Consider the following 20,963-nt stretch of genomic DNA (forward strand, 5'->3'; position numbering starts at 1 on the left):
AATATTTTGTGACCATACAAAGAATGTTTTTTTAAGCGACCCAGCATGGAATTAGAAGGTTCACAAGTGTAAAACATTGTCCAAGTGTGAACACGTTGATGTGGTATTTAACTGTGTATTATCACATATCCACTATGATCACGATATGATGGGGGACATTTCTGAAAACTGCTCCAGAGGTGACAGTAAAGAAAAGGTAATGTTACCAATAGCAAACAATTATAATTGTTGCTTCTTTTTCTAAACTAGTAACACCAATTTTTGTGCAGTTACTGATTACAGTCTTTACTAGCTATCCCTCAATATTCATAACTAAGTTTAAACACTACAGCAAGCCCTCAGACCATTTCCATACTTTTGTCATTGCATCTGTGCTGATATTACACATTATAAACGGGGTCTCCTGAAACCAGTCTCCATCAATGGTAGATGGCACAGAATGTGGTGCCTACCAATCGTAATCACTGAGCTAGTTATTAGCTCATTTATAATGAAGCAGAGTAACCCTTCTGTGTAGACTCTGTGTTCTGCAACACCTCACTTCAAACCTGTACATCATTCTCCACCAATCTCTCTTCTGACCTCTACATCATTCTCCACCGATCTCTCTTCTGACCTCTACATCATTCTCCACCAATCTCTTCTGACCACTACATCATTCCCCACCAATCTCTCTTCTGACCTCTACATCATTCTCCACCAATCTCTCTTCTGACCTCTACATCATTCTCCACCAATCTCTCTTCTGACCACTACATCATTCTCCACCAATCTCTCTTCTGACCACTACATCATTCTCCACCAATCTCTTCTGACCACTACATCATTCCCCACCAATCTCTCTTCTGACCTCTACATCATTCCCCACCAATCTCTCTTCTGACCTCTACATCATTCCCCACCAATCTCTCTTCTGACCTCTACATCATTCTCCACCAATCTCTCTTCTGACCACTACATCATTCTCCACCAATCTCTTCTGACCACTACATCATTCCCCACCAATCTCTCTTCTGACCTCTACATCATTCTCCACCAATCTCTCTTCTGACCTATACATCATTCTCCACCAATCTCTCTTCTGACCTCTACATCATTCCCCACCAATCTCTCTTCTGACCTCTACATCATTTTCCACAATCTCTCTTCTGACCACTACATCATTCTGCACTAATCACTTTTATGACCTCTGTCCTGTCTAACCCATCTCTCATGTCTGTGTACCTTGTAAGACCTTGATGTCATGTCTCAAGATGAAACATCTACTGTTTATTCACTCACATGCATGGAATTCATACTTGCTGTTACTGCTAGCTCATGACTATCCATGCATGTGTTGTTACACTTGATTGTATTTATGTATCTCATGTTTATTGCATTCATGTATGTCATATCTGTAAGCTTGTCCAGCGTTACGAATTCTGCGTTTCTTTATAAATAAACAATGATGATGACGATTTCTTTATGTTCCCCACTAATCTCTCTTTCAATTCCTACATCCTTTACAACCCATCTTGCTTCAGACCTCTCTATGTCTTTCTACATCCACATTTCTACAGACCTTTTCCATCTGTTTTTACTCTGGGTCCTTTCTGAATCCCATAACTGGATAAGTCAATTTTTGTTATTTTAGTGAAAACAGTAATCACAAAATCACTTCTATAAACATATATTTGAAGGCAATAATGCCTCAAAACTAAACTAAACGAAGGCGGCCAGGATCTGGGTGGATTGAATGAGGTGAATGAACATGGCTCCAGCCTCCTTCCTCACGGCTTCAGTGATCGTTTTCGGACAGATATGCTTTGTTTTCCAGTTGCTGAAGGAAAAAAAAGAAAAAAGGATCACTTTTACCTGTCTACAGAAAGTCTTTTCCAGTTATTGCGTTACAGAAAAACCTTTCTTACCTTCGGGAGAAGTGGAAATCACTACGGTGTTTTTTTTGTTAGACTTTTTTGATTTTGACTTACGACTTGAATCCTTGGATTCTCCCCAGTTTCCCAACTTGGCTACAGAGAAAAAAAAAATACTTATAAAAGTAGAAACATCAGTAAATGAAAACTGTTGCCTTAGTGATTAGCCCAATAGGCAAGTACGTGGAGGGCGGGGGTTAAAATGTGAAGAGAAGCTGTATTTCATTTGGTGGTACAATTGGCATAATATAAAGAGTGAGATAACGCTAGCCAGAAACAAGAAAAAAAGTAGGTCATCCAATTTCACCATTAACACAATTTGATCCCCAAATCCATGCTCACCACCTATATGCCATTCAAATTCCTTGATGAAGTCCTTTTTTAAACTTGGTTTACTCATTGAACCTCTCCCCAATCTATCAATCTACATAATCTGCCTGGAAGACATGAGTTTAACTTAAAGGGGATATCCATATTATTTTAAATTATCCATGTGCTTATTTACTCCTGCAGTCATCACTTACAATGCTGTATATTTTCCTCCGCTGGTCACAAAACATAACATCTGATACAATTTCTACATTACATCTTAATATACTGTAGTTCTGCACCGTACGGATTATTTTCTGCCTGCAGAAGAGCTGAACACTGGTATCACTCCGGTGGCAGTGCCCCAGCTGACTCTCGTACCAGGGAAATGTTTTTGCCAATATAAACCTGTGTGTCAGTACGAGGTGGATAGAAAGTGCCATTTTACCTCTGGCATTTTTCCATGATGAAAGTGGACTCACTAAAGAATTTTTATATGGAGTAAACCTTTCACACCGTAAGAGTGCTTTCCTCAGCCCCCATCCTTGTTTTTTCTGGTTAGGTGACTTGTGACACCGAGTTTAGGTCCATCCTCTGTTAGGCTGCAATCAGCTGGTTCAAGATTGCAGAGTTTTACTGGCTTCCTGCCCTCAATGTCACACACAAGTAATGAGATTGTTGCTGAATACCATCATCGTCTATTGAATCCTGTGCTCTGTGTAAATGTCATTTGTGCTACTCACGGCACGCAAAAGCACCAATGTCACATCTGGGTTATACCATACAAAATCTGTTCTGTATAAAATGCTTACTCAAAAAAAAATATTCAAATTTAACCTAAAGTAAAGTGACTCAGTAATTTAATAATTCAGTTTTATTCTTAGAATGCAATTTTCCATGTCCACCATTATCAAATTACTTCCCCATTTTTAGAAATACGACTCCCTGTCTGTCTGGAAAGGACTGGTTGCAACATAATAAGTGCAGACATTTCACATCTCCGACACTCACTTATACATGTTGCAGGTCAGTGTTTTTATCTTAGTCTGGATATATAAGGAAACAAACGAGGGGCGACGTGAGAGTCAGGTAGGCCGGAGAGTAGGAGGTTACAGTAGTCACGGCAAGAAATTACAAAAGAGTGAATAAGAGTTTTGGTGGCTTCCATGGTGAGAAAGGGCTGTATCTTGGATATATTCCGGAGGTGGAAGTAGCAGGATTTTGAGAGGAAGAGAATGCTTGAAGGAGAGGGAGGAGTCGAGGGTGATCCCACTTGAAGTACAGAAAGGGTTAGTGAAATTAACAGAAATAGAGAGGGTGAGAGCCCTGGAAGGGGAGGAGGGGCAATTAATTCAGTCCTGGAAATATTGAGCTTAAGAAAGCGCTGGGACATCCCAGATGAGATGGCAGAGAGACACCAGGAGACACAAGACAGAAGGGAAGGGGAGAGGTCAGGGGATGAAGGATAGATTTTAGTATGGTCAGCATAGAGATGGTAATGGAGGCCACAGGAGCTGATGAGGACACCAGGGGATGAGGTGTAGAGGGAAAAGAGCATGTGGTCAAGAATGGACCCTTGGGATTCTTCGACAGGTAAGGGTAGAAGGGGGGATTCATGTGTAGAGACTGAGAAGGAGCGGTTGGTGAAGTAAGAGCAAAACCAGGAGAGGACAGTGTTACGGAGGCCTATACATTAAAGAGTTTGCAAAAGGAGGGAGTGGTCAACAGTATCAAAGGAAGCACAGAGGTCAAGATGGATAAGAAGGGAGAAGTGTCCTTTGGATTCCCATCTGCAATTTTGCTGTACATTGTCAACCACTAATCACTGCTAATCTTTTTGCTTGCACATTTTAAAACTTAGAGAGAACATTGCCGATTGCTAAAAGAGGAATTTGAATAGCCTTACCTAAGAATTTGGCATTTACAATAGCATCATCATTCAGCAAGGGTGTAAATATGACATCTGAGGAGTCGGTTGGTCCTGTAAATAAACAGATGTTAAAGAAAGAATAAATTTCTAGAATGCTGAGATTCAGATCCACAGAATAACACAAGCAAAGCATCCTTCACTACAAATACAGAGTAACACAGTGTTATTATTGTTTATTTTAAAGCACTACAGTGCAGGGATAGGGAGGGTCTGCAAGCGGAACCTATGTACCTCAGAGTGGAGATTTGGACAATTGTGAGGATGTGTTAGTGTCAGTAATATAGGTGGGGGTAGGGTTTCTGGGTTTCAGAAACGAGGTGAGGTGCAGGTCAGAGGTCATTCGAAGAGAGTGATAGTGAGAATGTGTTGAGATGAGGTTTGAGATATATGAATAGGGTAGGGTGTCTCTGTAGGTGAGGGTGATTAATTTCAATTGTATTCTGGAGGATACAAGGAGCCAGTGATGTGGAAGATGTGAAAGAGCGAAAGAGGAAGATCAGTCTTGACATAGCATTGAATAGGAAATTTATTCTGATGTTTTCCATCTTTACTAGTTGTTCTGTCACTCCAGTGCTAACCAGCTCCCCATACAGCCAGACTGCACCCTACTTACTGGTCACAGCGAGTAGGACACAGGTCTCTCTCTCACTGAGGAGCTCATTGGCATAGCGCTGCTGGTTCTCCCGGAGATGTTTTACCTGTCCACTGTCATCTGCTAGCTCCACGTCACCTAGAAAATACAGGCACATGAGCTAAGGTGATCACCAATCACAGGTGTATTCCTTTTTTACAATTATACTTCATTCTGCACCGATTTCCTGTGCTGATCATTAATTTAGTACAGTACAATGTAACAGGACTCTCTCTAAAACCTCTAACTACACCCTCGCTCTGTGTTAGCGGAGTGCTATATTAATGTTCAAATATTTGGTACATTACTATTCATAATATTAAACACACATTATTGTGGTGGTTTGGATGAGATTAGGCACAGGTGAAATCTCTAAAACAATCTGTGCTATTTGGCTGTGAAGTTTCATGTGTCAGGGAATACTACTGGAAGCATTAAATCGCTTAATAAAATGTAGTACCTACTATGGAGCCAGCAGATGGCACTGTGTTAATTAACTTTATGGTTAAGCCTGAGGACAGTGTAAAAGGATTTAATAGATCATCTCATTATTAGTATTAGTATCATACGGTTGTTACATATTTGCATTAGCAGCAGTAAAACCCAAGTTCTAGAGTCTGCACTGATATTATAGATGCACAGACAAATCTTGCCCTTATAAATAATAGGTGGCCTCAGTAACCAAATGACAGCATGCAGTATCCATTCTTTTCCCCCTATTACCTTCATTTCCATAGTGACAGGAGCTCTTGATACTTTGCAGAAGGAGTTGAACTTTACAGTTGATGTTAAACAGAATCTCTTCATTATCTAAAATATAATCTTCAATTTGAATCTATACAATGGATTTTATAGTTTTAATTTCAACCATGACATGTCTTTGACAACTGATTTAGACAGAAAGGTGGCGTTGTCCAAAAGGAAGCTATTGTTACACGTTTCCTTTATTAGTCTAACTGCACTAAACTAAGCAGACAACTTGTATCGGTTTGCTATGGGCAATGTCAGACAATGTATGAGAAGTCCCACATTCTGTAAACGGGCCACTGACAGTGTAACAGAAGCCATCTTATTGCTGGTAGCTAGCAACAGTCTGCATCTTACAACACAGCGCTGTAATTGTATCTCTGTGCGGTTTCCTCTGTGTATGGTGGCTGACCTCGCACGAAGCCCACCGACTGCTGTGTGATGATACATTAGGAGAACACATGGCTGGTGACATATCTACATACATTGGGGTCTATTTATAGAGCTGAGAGGACAGCTGTTTCTCTGGAGTATGGCTATAGCGGCTCTTCTCCCAATTCATAAGGGGATAAAGCATGATAAATCACAAATTTAACCCTCTATACCCTTTGGAGAGCAGTGTCCCCGGAATGGATTAAGAGAAACAGATTTTACAATAAATACAAAACTCCCATTTTCTCTGGCATCACCATGTGGAGGACACTGCTCACCATGGGGACGTTCCAAAGCTGCCCCTATGGGTGGGCATGCTTAGACTGAGCTATGATTAAAAGTTATTGGCTAAAACTGGCATCTTTGGAAGCAAAGAAGTGAGAGCGGTAGAATCTGGTGAATGTGTGGACTGAAGCTGCCTGGCTGAGGCCCCATGCCGTGCCGCCCAGGAGGCGTTAGCCGACCTGGTGGAGTGAGTTGTAAAGCCGCCAGGAACTGGAGATCCCTCAGAGAGATCAGCCTCATGGATAGTAGCTGTAATCCATCTGGCGACTGTCTGTTTAGAGCCGACCATCCACATTTGCGAGCGTCATATAACACCAGGAGACCGCCCTCTTGAGTACTGAAGCCGTGTGATCTACATAGATCCACAAGCTCTGACCACATCCAAAGAAAGGAGAGATGCCTGACTACTGGATTGCCGGTGCTGAGGTAACGCAGGAATAACAATATGATATGAAAGTTGGAAACCACTCTGGGCTGAAAGGGAGGCTTGGTATGCAAAACAGTCCAGTCATCATGAGATGAGAAAGGGTGATCGACAAGACAGAGCTGCCAACTCAGAAACACACTTGTTGAGGAAATTGACACTAAAACGGAAACCTTCCAGGTGAGAAGTTTCAAAAAGTAGAAAATAGTCTATAACAGAGAGTGAGATTCCACTCACACTATTACAGTAAGGAGTGCAGCAACACTAAAAGCTATGTATATATAGTATGTGTGTCTGATGCAGTACCCAATACAGAGAGAGTACAGTAACCTATACAGAGAAACAAGTCAGTACTCAACCTATTTACAGATAGAATACACTGAGAAAATGAGGAAAATCACGCAACTATCCAGCAGTATGAAATACAGTGACAGGCACAAAATCACACATGCAGACTAGATAAGTTTCCTCCCAGGAATAATGCTCGATAAGTTTTCCCCCAGCCTCTGCGGGGGAGAGCAGTAAAAAATGGCAAACTTTATACAGAGAGAAAAAAGTCTGGCAAGAGGGGAGGCGTCACCTCCCAGTAGTGAAGCACCTCCTCTCCTATCCATCGCCTTGTAAAATGGTGGCCTGTATTACTGTATCTAGTGGGAGCTGCAACCGACTCCGCTCCACACCAAGCTATCTGCCCATCACCAGTGTCTCTGCTGTGTGTCCTTTCTGAGACCGGAGCGGGCAAGGACCGCTAGCAGCTCCGTCTAAGCCACTGCAGAGGGAGTCGTGATCCAAGAGCTGGGTCCTTGGTCACCTCAGCAGGTGACACAGTGATCCTTTCACCAGGAGACCTAAACATGAAGCAGGGGGTGCGGCTGCCAGCACCGTCGGTGCTCTGCCCACTGCACCCTGTGAACACAGCTTACATTAAGACAAAAGAAAACAAATTAAAATAAAGACTGATTACAAAAGTGCCCTATTCCATAGGCACTAATTAAGAAACTGATGATTTCTGTCCAGGAGGCATGGGGGGTGGGGGCAGGCCAGACAAGTAATTAGTTGTTAGTGCCTTGATCCCGGCACAGCTCTCCATGGTGAGCAGTATCCCCCAAATGGGGGATTGTGCCAGAGAAATATTTGATTTTCGCTGCCAGACTTAAAAATCATTACCGTACCTTTTTAGTGGGGTCTATTGTCAACTGGTGTGGATCCATTGCAAAATCACAACACTTGTATTTTAAACACATCAACCAGCAATGAGCTTTTATAGATAATGTTCTGTTTAGTATAACTAGACAGATAGATAGTTAGGAGATAGATAGATAGATAGACAGACAGACAGACACACAAGCTGTTAGATCTGAGCTACAACAATTGGTTGATACATTTCCACTTACCACCATAGAGAACGGTTATAAACATTGCTGCCTTGACTCTTAAAGAATCAGAATAGACCACATTAAATAAAGTCACCAGGTATCAAAAATTTCTCGAGCAGTCTGCATGCAGGACGCTAGTAACAAAACCTGAGAAGAGAGGCTTACAGAAAACAATTAATACTAATAGATGAGAAGCAGAAGTATGGAGCGTTTCTGGTCACGGCAGCACAGAGAGGAAACATTGGCAATCACCAGGGAGAGATCGGAACAGACACAGGTGAGCAGCCGTTGTGCTGCTGTTTACCAAGCTTCCCCTGATTGCTCAGTAAACAGTCCTTATTATTAATGGAGAGGCCCTGCACGCTTACACAGATTTGTCTCCAAGGTGTTACTATAGGTTGCTGCCAAGAACACATCAGATCTGCAGAGACGTCTGTTCCGCTCTGTGAACAGGCTACTGTAGAATTACAGAGACTTCATTGTACCTCGCAAGCATCTACTCATTTCTTTTACAACGTGAAATAAAGTAATCTTCATCTTTGTATAAGGCCCAGTGGTTTCTAGCTATGACCCTGGAATAAATCTATACATACCAGGGATTGTAAATGTGCTATCCTCTCTAAACATAAATCACTCTTGTTACCAGTAAGATGTCACATGGAGTTGTTCATTTCTCCTTAGTGTTTTGAATTAAGCTGCTATAAATGAATTACAGCTATACAGTTTACTAAGTGGCATGCAATTAGCATGGCAACCACAGTTACATGACTTCTGATGTATTGAGCAGAGACACTTAGAAATATCCGCCCACCTCTGCCTTCCACTGCTGTCACATTACCAATGAGGAGCATCCTGACTGACTCAGAACATCAGGTTATACTTTCCGGTGAACAAATGTTTTTTAAGGAGGGAGACATATCTCTATGTGCACATATACATATAATTTCATTCTGTGTTTTCAGGAATGAATTTACCTTGTCATGCAGATAAATTTCATTCTGTTGCTCTTGGATATAACACAGCACAGCTGTGCTCTCTTCATAAGATTAAACTATAACTGGAAGAGAGCTATGTGTCATGTTACAAGACAACAAAAATAAAAAAAATAGGAATATATTTAACTTTAAAATATTTAGTCAAAGGTGTAGGAAGGCAAGTACAGACAAATAAAGGTGCATATCCCTTAAATATTACTAGTTCACTTAAAGTACATTGAAAAGAATAATTTTCAGAAGGTGTGACTAAAATAACTTCTATAGGATGAGTCTTCAAGTGTGAAGTGTGCGTATAAAGTATGTATGTTTATATTGGATGAAACAACCATTAACCATAGGATTTCATACTGACAACAATTTGAGAACCTGCGATGACCAAGATGGGCTGCACAGTAGCCCCATGATTAGCATTGTGTTCTCACACCTCTTAGGGCACTGGTTGGAATCGAACTCATGACCTATCTATGTGGAGTTTGTATGTTCTTCTCGTGTTTGCATGGGTTTCCTCCCACACTTCAAAAACATACTGATAGGTTAATTGGCTTCTGATGAAAAACCCCAGTTGGCGTCTGTCTGTGGTAGAGAATTTAGATTGTAAGCTCCAATAGGGCAGACACCGATGTGATTAACTACAAATGCGCTGTGTTATATGACTGGCATTATATAAATAAGTAATAATATATAAAAATACACTGAACGTCAAAACCCTATGTTAAAAACTTGTCAACAGGACAGAAGGAAACAATAGTCCCACTTACCTCAGTTCAATAGAAGTCAGGGAAACAAAGAGATTAATAGTTTTACAGTACTGCTCCAACTTCTAGAACACGCTACAAAGTTATATTTACACATTTCCTGATAATACCACATTGTAAGATATTTGTTATGATAATAAAAGTAACAATAAAAGCAGCTATTATTTGGCCTGTCTGAACAAGTTTGCAGTGTTTCTTATCCCTGGGTTGTTAGCTGGTACACGTGAGCGTGTTTGTGAGTTCAGCTGGTCGCTGAAGCAGCCTGTGAATGACTCTCTTATCTGGAGACTTTATGGAACACAATTTAATCAGGAAGTAAGAGGAGCATTAAAATGTATGAGAGGTATCTCAAGAGCTTTCAGTAATAGAAGAGTGCCAAGTGTCTCGCTTTACAGAGTTCAGAGATACACAATTCAGGGAAAAATAAATTTCACATAACCCTTGGCAACCTTTATCATTTTATTTGTGTCCTTGTAGATGGAAATAGATGGAAATAGAGTCCTGGATAATTTTACACTTGGTATAAAAAGTCATCGTGGTTATTTGAAAACCTAATTTCCTAATAGATTTTTATAACCGTCTGAATGGAGTGATACTTGTGTTTGTGCAAGGTGGTTACTTTACGGCAAGAACTACAGGTCATAACAGGTAAAAACAAAGTTGTTATTATTTTTTAAAAGTTCTATAGCTCCATCAGCACTAGCATAAATCCAGAGCTGCACACAACCTCTGCAGAGAGTCAATATTCCCTTATATCTGACAAATGCCATATTTCACGGTTGGATACATCAAGAAACATAAACGTTTTCATACAAGTTCTAAGAGCAGGAGTCAGGTATGAGTTCCGACCTATATCCATACTTCCTGTGTTAGGAGTCACTTATGGAGTTTCTCAGGATTTTGTCCGTCACTTGAAGTCTGGACAGAAGAGGTCCTAGAGTCAGGTTGCTGGAGGTAAAGTAGGTCAGATTCTGCAGTGCTGATCCTCTCGGCTGTGCAGCGCCTCCTTATTTCAAGCAGTACACCCAAGTCTCTTTTCTCTGCCAACCTATTAAACTATTAGACAAGTCTCCATTGGTTTCCATGTCACTAGGCTAAGAATAACAGTGTATGTTATGCAATATAAAATAAGAAGCTTTTTACATGTAAGCATAAGGAAGGTGTGGTAATGACCACAACTTAAAGGAGGCAATAGTGGGCACTCACTGTTTGATTTTAAGATATGTACATATGGTACTATAACCCACTGATGTAATAGATGCATAACTGTCCCATTCCCTCCAATCTATTAGGGAGGCAAAAAAAAATAAAAAAATAGGCTGCTCATATGTACCTAACCATTGGGCTGTAATACAATTAAATTACACTCTACAGAGTTAGGATACTACACCCCCAACATGACCTGACCACTGGACACAATCATAATACAATTCTATTACACTGTATACAGACATAGGACACTACACCCCCAACATGACCTGACCACTGGACATAATCATAATACAATTCTATTACACTGTATACAGACATAGGACACTACACCTCCAACATGACATGACCACTGGACATGATCATAATACAATTCTATTACACTCTATACAGACATAGGACACTATACCCCCAACATGACCTGACCTCTGGACATGATCATAATACAATTCTATTATACTCTACACAGACATAGGACACTACACCCCCAACATGACCTGACCACTGGACATGATCATAATACAATTCTATTACACTGTATACAGATATAGGACACTACACCTCTAACATGACCTGACCACTGGACATGACCATAATACAATTCTATTACACTCTATACAGACATAGGACACTACACCCCCAACATGACCTGACCACTGGACATGATCATAATACAATTCTATTACACTGTAAACAGACATAGGACACTACACCCCCAATATGACCTGACCACTGGATATGATCATAATACAATTCTATTATACTGTATACAGACATAGGACACTACACCCCCAACATGACCGGTCTACTAAAAATAAAAATGCATTTGACTTCCACAGTGGATTAGCATGTAGTCATAGAAAGAAGCGGAGTATAAATACAGGGAGTATAGTAATCTTGTTTAAATGATCAATTAGAGTGAGACATATTTGATCCTTATGCAAATAACAAGCATAGTGGGTCTGTATACCAATGTTTCTGAGTGGTATCCAGGACTGGTCAATGTAATAAAACATGTATAGCATGAAAACATTGCGAGTAATAGTAACATAGATATTAATTAATGGGAGTAAGTGCACAATTGGATCTACTAATTGATGCTTAATTAACAGCAGATTAATTAACATGAAGATGACATTAAACAGAGTGCAAATGTTAAAAGAAAATAACTGATGAATAATATTGTTTGAGATAATGTAAGTAACAGAGTTAATTAACATTAAAATAGAATAAGTATGATGACACAATGTATCATTATTCTAATTTGGGGTAATAATATGAAGCTATTATCAGTGAATAATAGGGAGTGTTTTTAAGGTAACAGGTGTTTAAAAACAGTGATCAAAGTGTTATGAGAGACCAAGAATGGTCATAGCTATGAGACCAGTGACACATTGCCATCACCACTGAATGTCACACCACAACCATTGCATCCAATACACATCTTTTTAGTGAGGGCGGTGAGGCCTGATATGGAGGACCACTAGCAGGGGCATCTGTACCAACTCTGCCGTGGATATGCCCCAGGGTGTCAGCTAGCATAGAGGGAGAGAGACGCGAACAAGCAGAGGTTGGCTGTGTAGAGGTGAGATGCCAAGAAGCAGAGTAACAGTCCTAGGGAAATATTTACTAAACTGCGGGATTGAAAAAGTGGAGATGTTGCCTACAGCAACCAATCAGAGTCTAGCTGTCATTTTGTAGAATGTACAAACTAAATAAATGACATCTAGAATCTGATTGGTTGCTATAGGCAACATCTCCACTTTTTCAAACCCGCAGTTTAGTAAATATACCCCGTAGAGTAGAGAGAATATCAGCTCTTGAGACCACCTTGATCGAGCCATTAACTTGATATGTGCTATAACTAAAAGATGTAAAATAAACTCTGCATTAATTTAAACCTGAAAGATGATCCGGCACCCGTTCTTACTAGCTAGTGTTTGTACAGCGCTACTGCACCTGTATCAGCTGCGAAAAAACCACCATGTTAGGAAACCAACATGTGTAGTGGCACTTGTTCACTTTAAACCCCCTCAGTAGTCTGACCCAAAGGAAGAACCAGTGGGAGGGGGGGGGGGGGTCACTTATATCACACTGCCAGTGACCAAGGGGCTATGATTGTATATTCCTTAATACTATGCTTAGGCACAAAAGGAAATAATTAAAAATTGTACTTGTCATGTCTCTAAGTTTCAGAGGGAATAATGCAGCTGGTTGTGGTTAGGATTTGATATTGTGCTTAATAGAGTACAATATATACACTCGATATTCAGAGCAGATCTAGACTTTCATACCAGCATTTGCCTTACAGTGACCTGAGGTATGGGGTGACATTCATGTGCTTCCTGAACAGAAATCTCGGCACTTAAAGACTTGTTTACGTGGAAACTTCTATCTGCAGTCAACAGGACTGACATTTGTCTATTTACCAAGCTTATTGAGATGTGATAAGGAGAGTATTCTTTGGACTCTATATTTACTATGTACAGGACACAGTAGAAGGTTAATGCTCTGTAAAACTCCAAGTCATAAAAGTTATAAAAGATACTTTTGTGTAGTTGTCAGTTTTCCAAAACACATCAAAACAAAAGTTGGGGTTATGAAGAGTGAAATAAACACCATTGAGGCGGCTATAACTGCACTGACTCAGCTTAATATATTCTCAGACTCCTGTTCTGCTGTGAGGCCAGGTAAGCCCCTCGCCTCAGAATCCAAGGGGGCATCTCACCGCCCCCAGAAGAGAGAGAGCGGTGATTGTGAGCAGCACATTGTGGCCTCGGGTAGTGCATGGACCAGCTCTGAAGAGATGGTACAGTATACAGCAATATTCCTCTTGTCCACATGGTTTAGCTAAAAGTTCGGTGTTCAATGTCCGGAAGGTTCCACTGCAACTGACAGCTGGGGTACAGAATAGGTTTATGCAGGGATGAGCTTAAAAATTCTGTTGTCCAAAGTAACAACTCCAATGCTGTATCTCTAACACAACATAGGAAGAGCTATTATTAGCAGCAAAAAGGGAAGTTATATTGCCTCTTAATAGATCACTAGTAAGGGAGTGCAGAGTGCAGTGCTGGAGGCCATCTCCACACTAAAAAATAATAAATATATATAAAAAACAAAACAAAACAATGAAGGACTACTAAATGAATGGTTCCTGGGCAGCATAACAAAATTTCTCAGGGAATGTTTCAAGAGCTGAACATGTATAACTTAGAGAAAAGGAACTGACATTATATAAAATTATCTTTGAGATCAGGAAGGCAGCATTATTTTAAAATAAATAATAAATAAAGATTTCTAGAATAAGACAACTCACTTTGAATTTGGAGGATGACTGAAAGGATACATAAAGATAGAGCTATGGAATATCAGTCGTTGTGTTAGGGACAGTAAAAGAATTCATGGGACAAACATAGTGCATCAAGAAAATAAATAAATGCAGACAAAAAACAGGTATTGTGGCCGTTTAACAAGATGCCACGTGTCACTGTAAGATGTGTCATTCATACATAATGTCTAAGTAACAACCTACCACAGTCGGATCTTTAAAGTTCTGTATTTCGCAGCTCAATTCTCCCCCTTCGCTCTTATTTTTCAGCGCCTGCATCACCAGCTGGAGAAACTCTTCGTTGAGAGCATCTGTCACCTCCTCCTGTCATTCAGCAGGACTTGTATTTATTATTATACAGTATTACATGTGCAAATCACATTCCTCAACAATCCTTAGTTACTGGACAGTAACAAATTCACAGAGGGCAGAAGGATTCAGGGATGGATGTTTGGGAAAGCTGAAAAGTACGGCAAATGCTTCATGTTAGCAAGTTAGAGAGAGGATAACAAGGAACCCACCTGGCGAGACGTTCTGTCCATATCACCCTCGCTGTGCTTTCTCCTTATACAGCTGGAATTACTTACAAACATCTTCTCAAGTTCTCTCTGGGGTTTCAACCTGTTGTAAAATTCCAAGCTGAGAAAAGAGCACAAATTTAGGGGCTTAATTGCTATATTCATGAAAACAGCATGATATTTAGTAACAACCAATAAAAAAAAACAGCTTTTCACAGTCTAGTTTAGACAATACTAATACAACTCATTTTACAATTGGTTTTATTGGTTCTAGAGGAAAAGGTTTATTACGTTCTTAAATATTAAATACAGAATATCCCCCTCTTAACAAATAGAGCTCACTTTCATTTTATTTTCTATAATATGCAGGAAACCATTAGCAGACATTTACAAACTGCCACATAAGTTATTCCGAAGAGTTAAAATATATCTTTCAAAGACTCATGAAGAACAGTGCCACCTAGTGTCCTAATTATGGAATAATTTATTAATGATACAGTAAAATAATTTATTATAAAGTTACTTTACCAATCACACTGGTTTTGAATGAAGCACAGCAACACACAGTATTAATATACACAGCAAGCTTCATAACTCAAGTATTTATAATAAACTACAACAACATCTATTGGAATATACAGCAAGCTCATTGAATGAAGCATCTACCAGACTTGGGAGTACCTCTGTTAAACACAGGCCATTTTAAGATATTAGTGAACCAAGGGCAAAGATTACAGTTGTGGGCCCCCATACCAAGTGAATTAGGTCTTGGGTTCATGTTACATTGTAGGTTAAAATCTCAGGGTAGGATCAGATTTAGCATTTGGGTTAATATGACGGCTATGTAAGGATTAGATAAAGACTGTTAGGTGAAACTGGAGGTCTTGGAAAAGCAAGTGAAGGAGAATCCACTCTACCAAACAAGGGGCTTCTTGTCTTACTAGGAGACAGCAGGCCGAGACAGAAGATCTTTTATAATCAATATTATGAGGGAGTGCAATGCTGAGGTCTCTGTCCTAGCGGCCAGGGAGAATGCCTTTTCTGTGTTTTATTAAAATGGAACTAGTTGGACATTCAAAATTCTTCAGCATACTTCTATATATCTCTACAAATGGAGAATTTCAGTATGTCTTCAATCTAAACAGAGATATTCCCCACAGCGATTCATAAGCATTTGTGGGTCATAGTGACTGAAGTTACCTAGAGACCTGAATAACATGTCTGCTTTTGGGGGTCTTATACATTTCCCCCTCCCCCTGACTTGTACACTATCAGAGTTGAGTTTTCTGGTTTTGACACCATTTGTGAGATATAGCACCCACCTCCCTTTATCCCAGGCATACGTACTCCAATGCTTAGATGAGCGATGCCGTGTGTGACACCTTCCTGCAGCCGTGGTCTAGTAATCCTCTGACAACTGCTCCTCAGAGAGACTGGTTATTTCTTATTAATTAGGCATAATGTACTGCAAGAATACGCCAGTAGTTCCTGTTTATCTGTTTACAGAATGGTTAATGGCACTCTGCCAGCAATAATTATTAATTAAATCAGTCACTAACCACTCAGATACATCACATGATCATAAAACATAATTATTCTTTTTTTTTTTTTTTTTTTTTTACCAGAAATGCTCCCAAGCCAATTGTAATAAATATTACAATATGGACGGCGATACTTTCTATCACTTTAACATTTTTATTGCCTTCTGGTGGAAGCTTTCACTTAGCCGCACCAATGCTGCTGCATTCTGCAAAAAAAATTCACAAACCAATTTTACTATATAACTTTCTGTATCTATTACAGTACTGCAGTGGAACATCCACCATTAGCTGAATTTAGCAGGGTACTGGTACCTACATATAGCCAGGACTTCCGCTGATCACTTTCAGCGCTCGGCTCACTCTGTAGGAGACAAAGCAGCATTAACTGAAACTTCCCTGCCATCGAGTAGCTTAGAAAATAACCAGCAGAGAACCCTGCTTAGTAGAAAGGATGTGTACTATTATTGGTAAAGGAAGTTATTTGGAAAAATTGATTTTTAAAGTGGGAAACCCCGCAGGCCACGTAAACGGCCATTATTTGAAAGTGTTTAATGAACATTTTCAAAGCCTTGTAAATGCACTTTCACGCTGTTAGTCCAACGAGTACAGACAGAGTACAGACATGCTCTGTGACCAGTGTTCGCTTTGTTTCAATTTCGACATTTTAACAACTTTTGACCTGTGTCCAACACAATGTACTTTGTCATTAGCATCAAGGAAGAGTGAATAAACACACCAATGGCCCAATTTAAAGCAGCTTTACTAATTCAGGGGAAGGAGCAGCAGCCCCAGGGAGGACAACAAGCATTGGTCCGCTTGCTGAAGTGGAAACCAGCGCCAGGTTAAACGGCTGGTGCTGGTTACACTATAATAGTGAAAGTCACATCATGAGGTCACCCTGTCATTACGTCAACCAGTCCCGGCCTTGTTACTGTGGGGATGGGGCCACTATGCAGGAAAGAGTCGCGCTCTGCCCCAAAGACTACCAGTCATGCACTAAACAGCACTCGGGCTCTTCCTGACACCAGTGGGCTGTGGGACAAGGAAATGGGGACCCGATAGTATCAACATTGACAGCCAAGTGGTCCCAGTATAATGGGGATGGGTTCACTTAGACCCCACCTTCCAGTATACTAATAAACAATAAATAAAACACATTTAAACTTTATTAAAAAAATCTTCCTCCACAACATAATAGTCCAATGAGAATCTTCTTTCTTGGTAATCCAGTGGGACAAAAAACTAAAATAAAATAATATGTGACAACAGCTGCTTGCTAGGTGCACCCTCCGCTGAGCGCATGTGTACATGCACAAAACAAGCGTTTTCCCACGTTACCTGTTTGTAGTTGGCTGAGCAGATACTGAACTCTCTGTTCACTTGAGGATACACTCATTCCATTGTGATATTGATACCTATTTATCTCAGGGACTGAGGCCTAATTCCTGATTTAAATTAGGGTTATCAATCCAGCATTGAGTAAAGTAGGAGCAGAGAGTAGGAAATTAGAAATAAGTTTGGGAATAGCAAGTTCTTACTTGACTAGCTAATCGGGAAGGTCTGAGCTGGATTTTTAGTATTTAGGTGTGTCTGTGTTGTGATTGGAAGGTGAGTGTGTTTGGGGGACATCTGTGTACATGAAAAAACCTGTGTTCACAACATAGCATGATTTTAACATTTGCTTTTGTATGATGACTTGTCTAGTTTTAAGGTGTCCTAAAGATGTAGTGTTATCTTTAATGCTTATTAATTTATATTAATATTAAATATTATCGAGCACACAGTTAAGACTTGCTGGAAGTAAGGGATCCCTTTCACCAGGAAATAACAGCTCTCCAATTTCAAGGAGTGGTTTCAATGCAAAAAAGAACACCACACCATTACTTTGGCAAGCTGCAGTTCCTAAAAAGCTCTGTGGAAGTGAGGCGGTAATTATGGATGATTCTCATATTATATAACAACAAAGTACATGTTTTACATGATTTATTGTTAGTGTTCTATGAATAATGTTTATCTTTATAAATCTCAGGACTACAAGGGAAACGCAACAATAAAAAACGCATTAAAGAAAAGACCCTGATACTTTCTCCTCGGAAATTATGTACATTGTTAGGGGATATGTAAAACCAACTGAGGGGGCATCAGTAAAAAAAAAAGCTGAAGCAGAGGGTGATGCAATTAACCACTTCTGCAAAAATTCTGACCACCAAAAAGTGCTGTATCCAAATCACAGACATGCACCAACAGTCTCACCACAAGGTCCAGAACTTTTAATTGTCCTGACACCTTTTTATAATCTCCTCCAGCCTCATTGTAGAATGGCAAATAAATGCACCGGCACTCTTCCTCTTACAACCATGCATTGTGGCATCACACTTCCACTTCCCAGAAGCCAGGGAGAGGAGCCCAGCAGTGTACCTCATGGGTGGGAACACACTACAGGTAATTGTGATTGATTTTAAGTTCTCCTTTCTTCATGTCTTTTTCCTTCCTCTCTCCACTCCACTCCCTATCTCTCACCTTACCTCTCTCCCTTCTTTCTATTCTCACTACCAGTCTCTTCCCTTCCCTCAGTCTCCCACCCTTTCCTTTAACTCTCCCCCCCTCCTTCTTCCCTCCATTTTCACTTCCCTTTATTCCCCCTCTCTCCCCTTACTTATGTTTCCTGTCACACTCCTAGCTCTCTCACCTAACCTGTCTCTCTCCCCTTCCATATCCTGCACCCACCATCCAACCCACTGACCCTTCCCCCTTTCTGTCTCTGTACAGTAGTTGCAGACTTAAATTAAAAAAGTAAGTAACAGCGGCACAGTGCATTTGTTGTATACTATTACAATTTGTACTTATACACATTTTTTAACTATTCATTTTGGGTTTGGAACCAGGAAATTTCCCCCACATCTACCACCGCGCACCCACCTCTTAACTTAGCAGACAGGAAGGGGTGCATCTTTTGATCCTGTCAGACTGGGAACGTGGTGTTGGGCAATGTCATCATAGTCTAACTTCACACTCCTAGTGAAACACTGACACGGAGAAGCAGTCCGGAAGTAGCCATTGGCTACCGCCCTCCATGTCAGCAGCTGGTACTGAGTGCGCGGGCAACAGGGAAAATAACAACACTGATTGAGTAACTGTCACTTACTCAGTGTTTTAGGCACCCCCTTAAACGTGGCACCCACAAACACAACAAATACACATCACATCATTAACAATACACTTTTCATGATCAATATGAGGATCAATTAGAGGTGGGTACATATGCGCTCCGAATGTAACATATCATAGAGAGAATTTACATCCATATATTCAGTCAGAATCATTTGAAGACGTGTCCAGCTCAACAAACGTCAGAAGTAACAAGTGTGTGTATGCGGCAAGACAGTGTTCGTAGCAAATGCTAATTTGCTAATTACATTATCCTATTTGTACACAATGTAATAATGAAGAGACTATTGTATTGACAGATACTGATAAATATGAAAGTCTTACATACAAACATAAATACATATTAAATTCAAACATCTGTTGTTTTCCTCTTTGACATCAATTGGAAATAATTTTTCCTGCAGTAGTCTAAGTGGAAATATCAATTAAAAAATAGACGTCCGTGAGTTCATATAATGTATCTGAGATGACAATTAAGTTAGCTGAAAGGATCAATACACAATCAGCCAATCAAAAGTGGTTAGGATCCCCAATATACATATACTCCACATCATGAACATACCAATTTCCACAGGCACAACATGAACATGTCACTTTCCACCGGCACAACATGAACATGTCACTTTCCACCGGCACAACTTCAACATGTCACTTTCCACAGACACAACATGAACATGTCACTTTCCACAGACACAACATGAACATGTCACTTTCCACAGACACAACATGAACATGTCACTTTCCACAGACACAACATGAACATGTCACTTTCCACCGGCACAACTTCAACATGTCACTTTCCACAGACACAACATGAACATGTCACTTTCCACCGGCACAACTTCAACATGTCACTTTCCACCGGCACAACTTCAACATGTCACTTTCCACCGGCACAACTTCAACATGTCACTTTCCACAGACACAACATGAACATGTCACTTTCCACCGGCACAACTTCAACATGTCACTTTCCACAGACACAACATGAACATGTCACTTTCCACCGGCACAACTTCAACATGTCACTTTCCACAGACACAACTTCAACATGTCACTTTCCACAGACACAACATGAACATGTCACTTTCCACAGACACAACATGAACATGTCACTTTCCACAGACACAACACGAACATGTCACTTTCCACAGACACAACACGAACATGTCACTTTCCACAGACACAACACGAACATGTCACTTTCCACAGACACAACATGAACATGTCACTTTCCACCGGCACAACTTCAACATGTCACTTTCCACAGACACAACATGAACATGTCACTTTCCACCGGCACAACTTCAACATGTCACTTTCCACCGGCACAACTTCAACATGTCACTTTCCACCGGCACAACTTCAACATGTCACTTTCCACAGACACAACATGAACATG

At 40.3% G+C, this 20,963-nt stretch overlaps 2 protein-coding genes across 2 annotated transcripts in view; both read right to left on the bottom strand.

Moving 5' to 3' along the window:
- Nucleotides 1-1,653: 1,653 nt before the first annotated feature.
- On the bottom strand, nt 1,654-9,878 carry LOC142107151 (uncharacterized protein CXorf65 homolog). The gene is made up of 8 exons (XM_075190350.1): nt 9,801-9,878; nt 9,022-9,104; nt 8,066-8,207; nt 5,507-5,593; nt 4,766-4,882; nt 4,129-4,203; nt 1,908-2,009; nt 1,654-1,819 (listed from the first exon to the last, which is right to left on the bottom strand). The coding sequence occupies exons 3-8, from the start codon at nt 8,088-8,090 to the stop codon at nt 1,770-1,772; spliced, it is 456 nt and encodes a 151-aa protein (XP_075046451.1). The 5' UTR covers nt 8,091-8,207; nt 9,022-9,104; nt 9,801-9,878; the 3' UTR covers nt 1,654-1,769.
- A 358-nt stretch (nt 9,879-10,236) lies between these two features.
- Nucleotides 10,237-20,963, bottom strand: part of LOC142107145 (uncharacterized) — a 247,993-nt gene continuing 237,266 nt past the window's right edge. Inside the window, exons 92-94 of the mRNA XM_075190329.1 lie at nt 14,856-14,973; nt 14,539-14,658; nt 10,237-10,853 (exon numbers count right to left, since the gene is read on the bottom strand). Of these exons, the coding sequence (XP_075046430.1) occupies nt 10,674-10,853; nt 14,539-14,658; nt 14,856-14,973 (418 nt within the window). The 3' untranslated portion in view covers nt 10,237-10,673. The remainder of the gene's footprint in view (nt 10,854-14,538; nt 14,659-14,855; nt 14,974-20,963) is intronic.

This window comes from Mixophyes fleayi, chromosome 11, assembly GCF_038048845.1.
Source record: "Mixophyes fleayi isolate aMixFle1 chromosome 11, aMixFle1.hap1, whole genome shotgun sequence".
NCBI classification, from domain to species: domain Eukaryota; kingdom Metazoa; phylum Chordata; class Amphibia; order Anura; family Limnodynastidae; genus Mixophyes; species Mixophyes fleayi.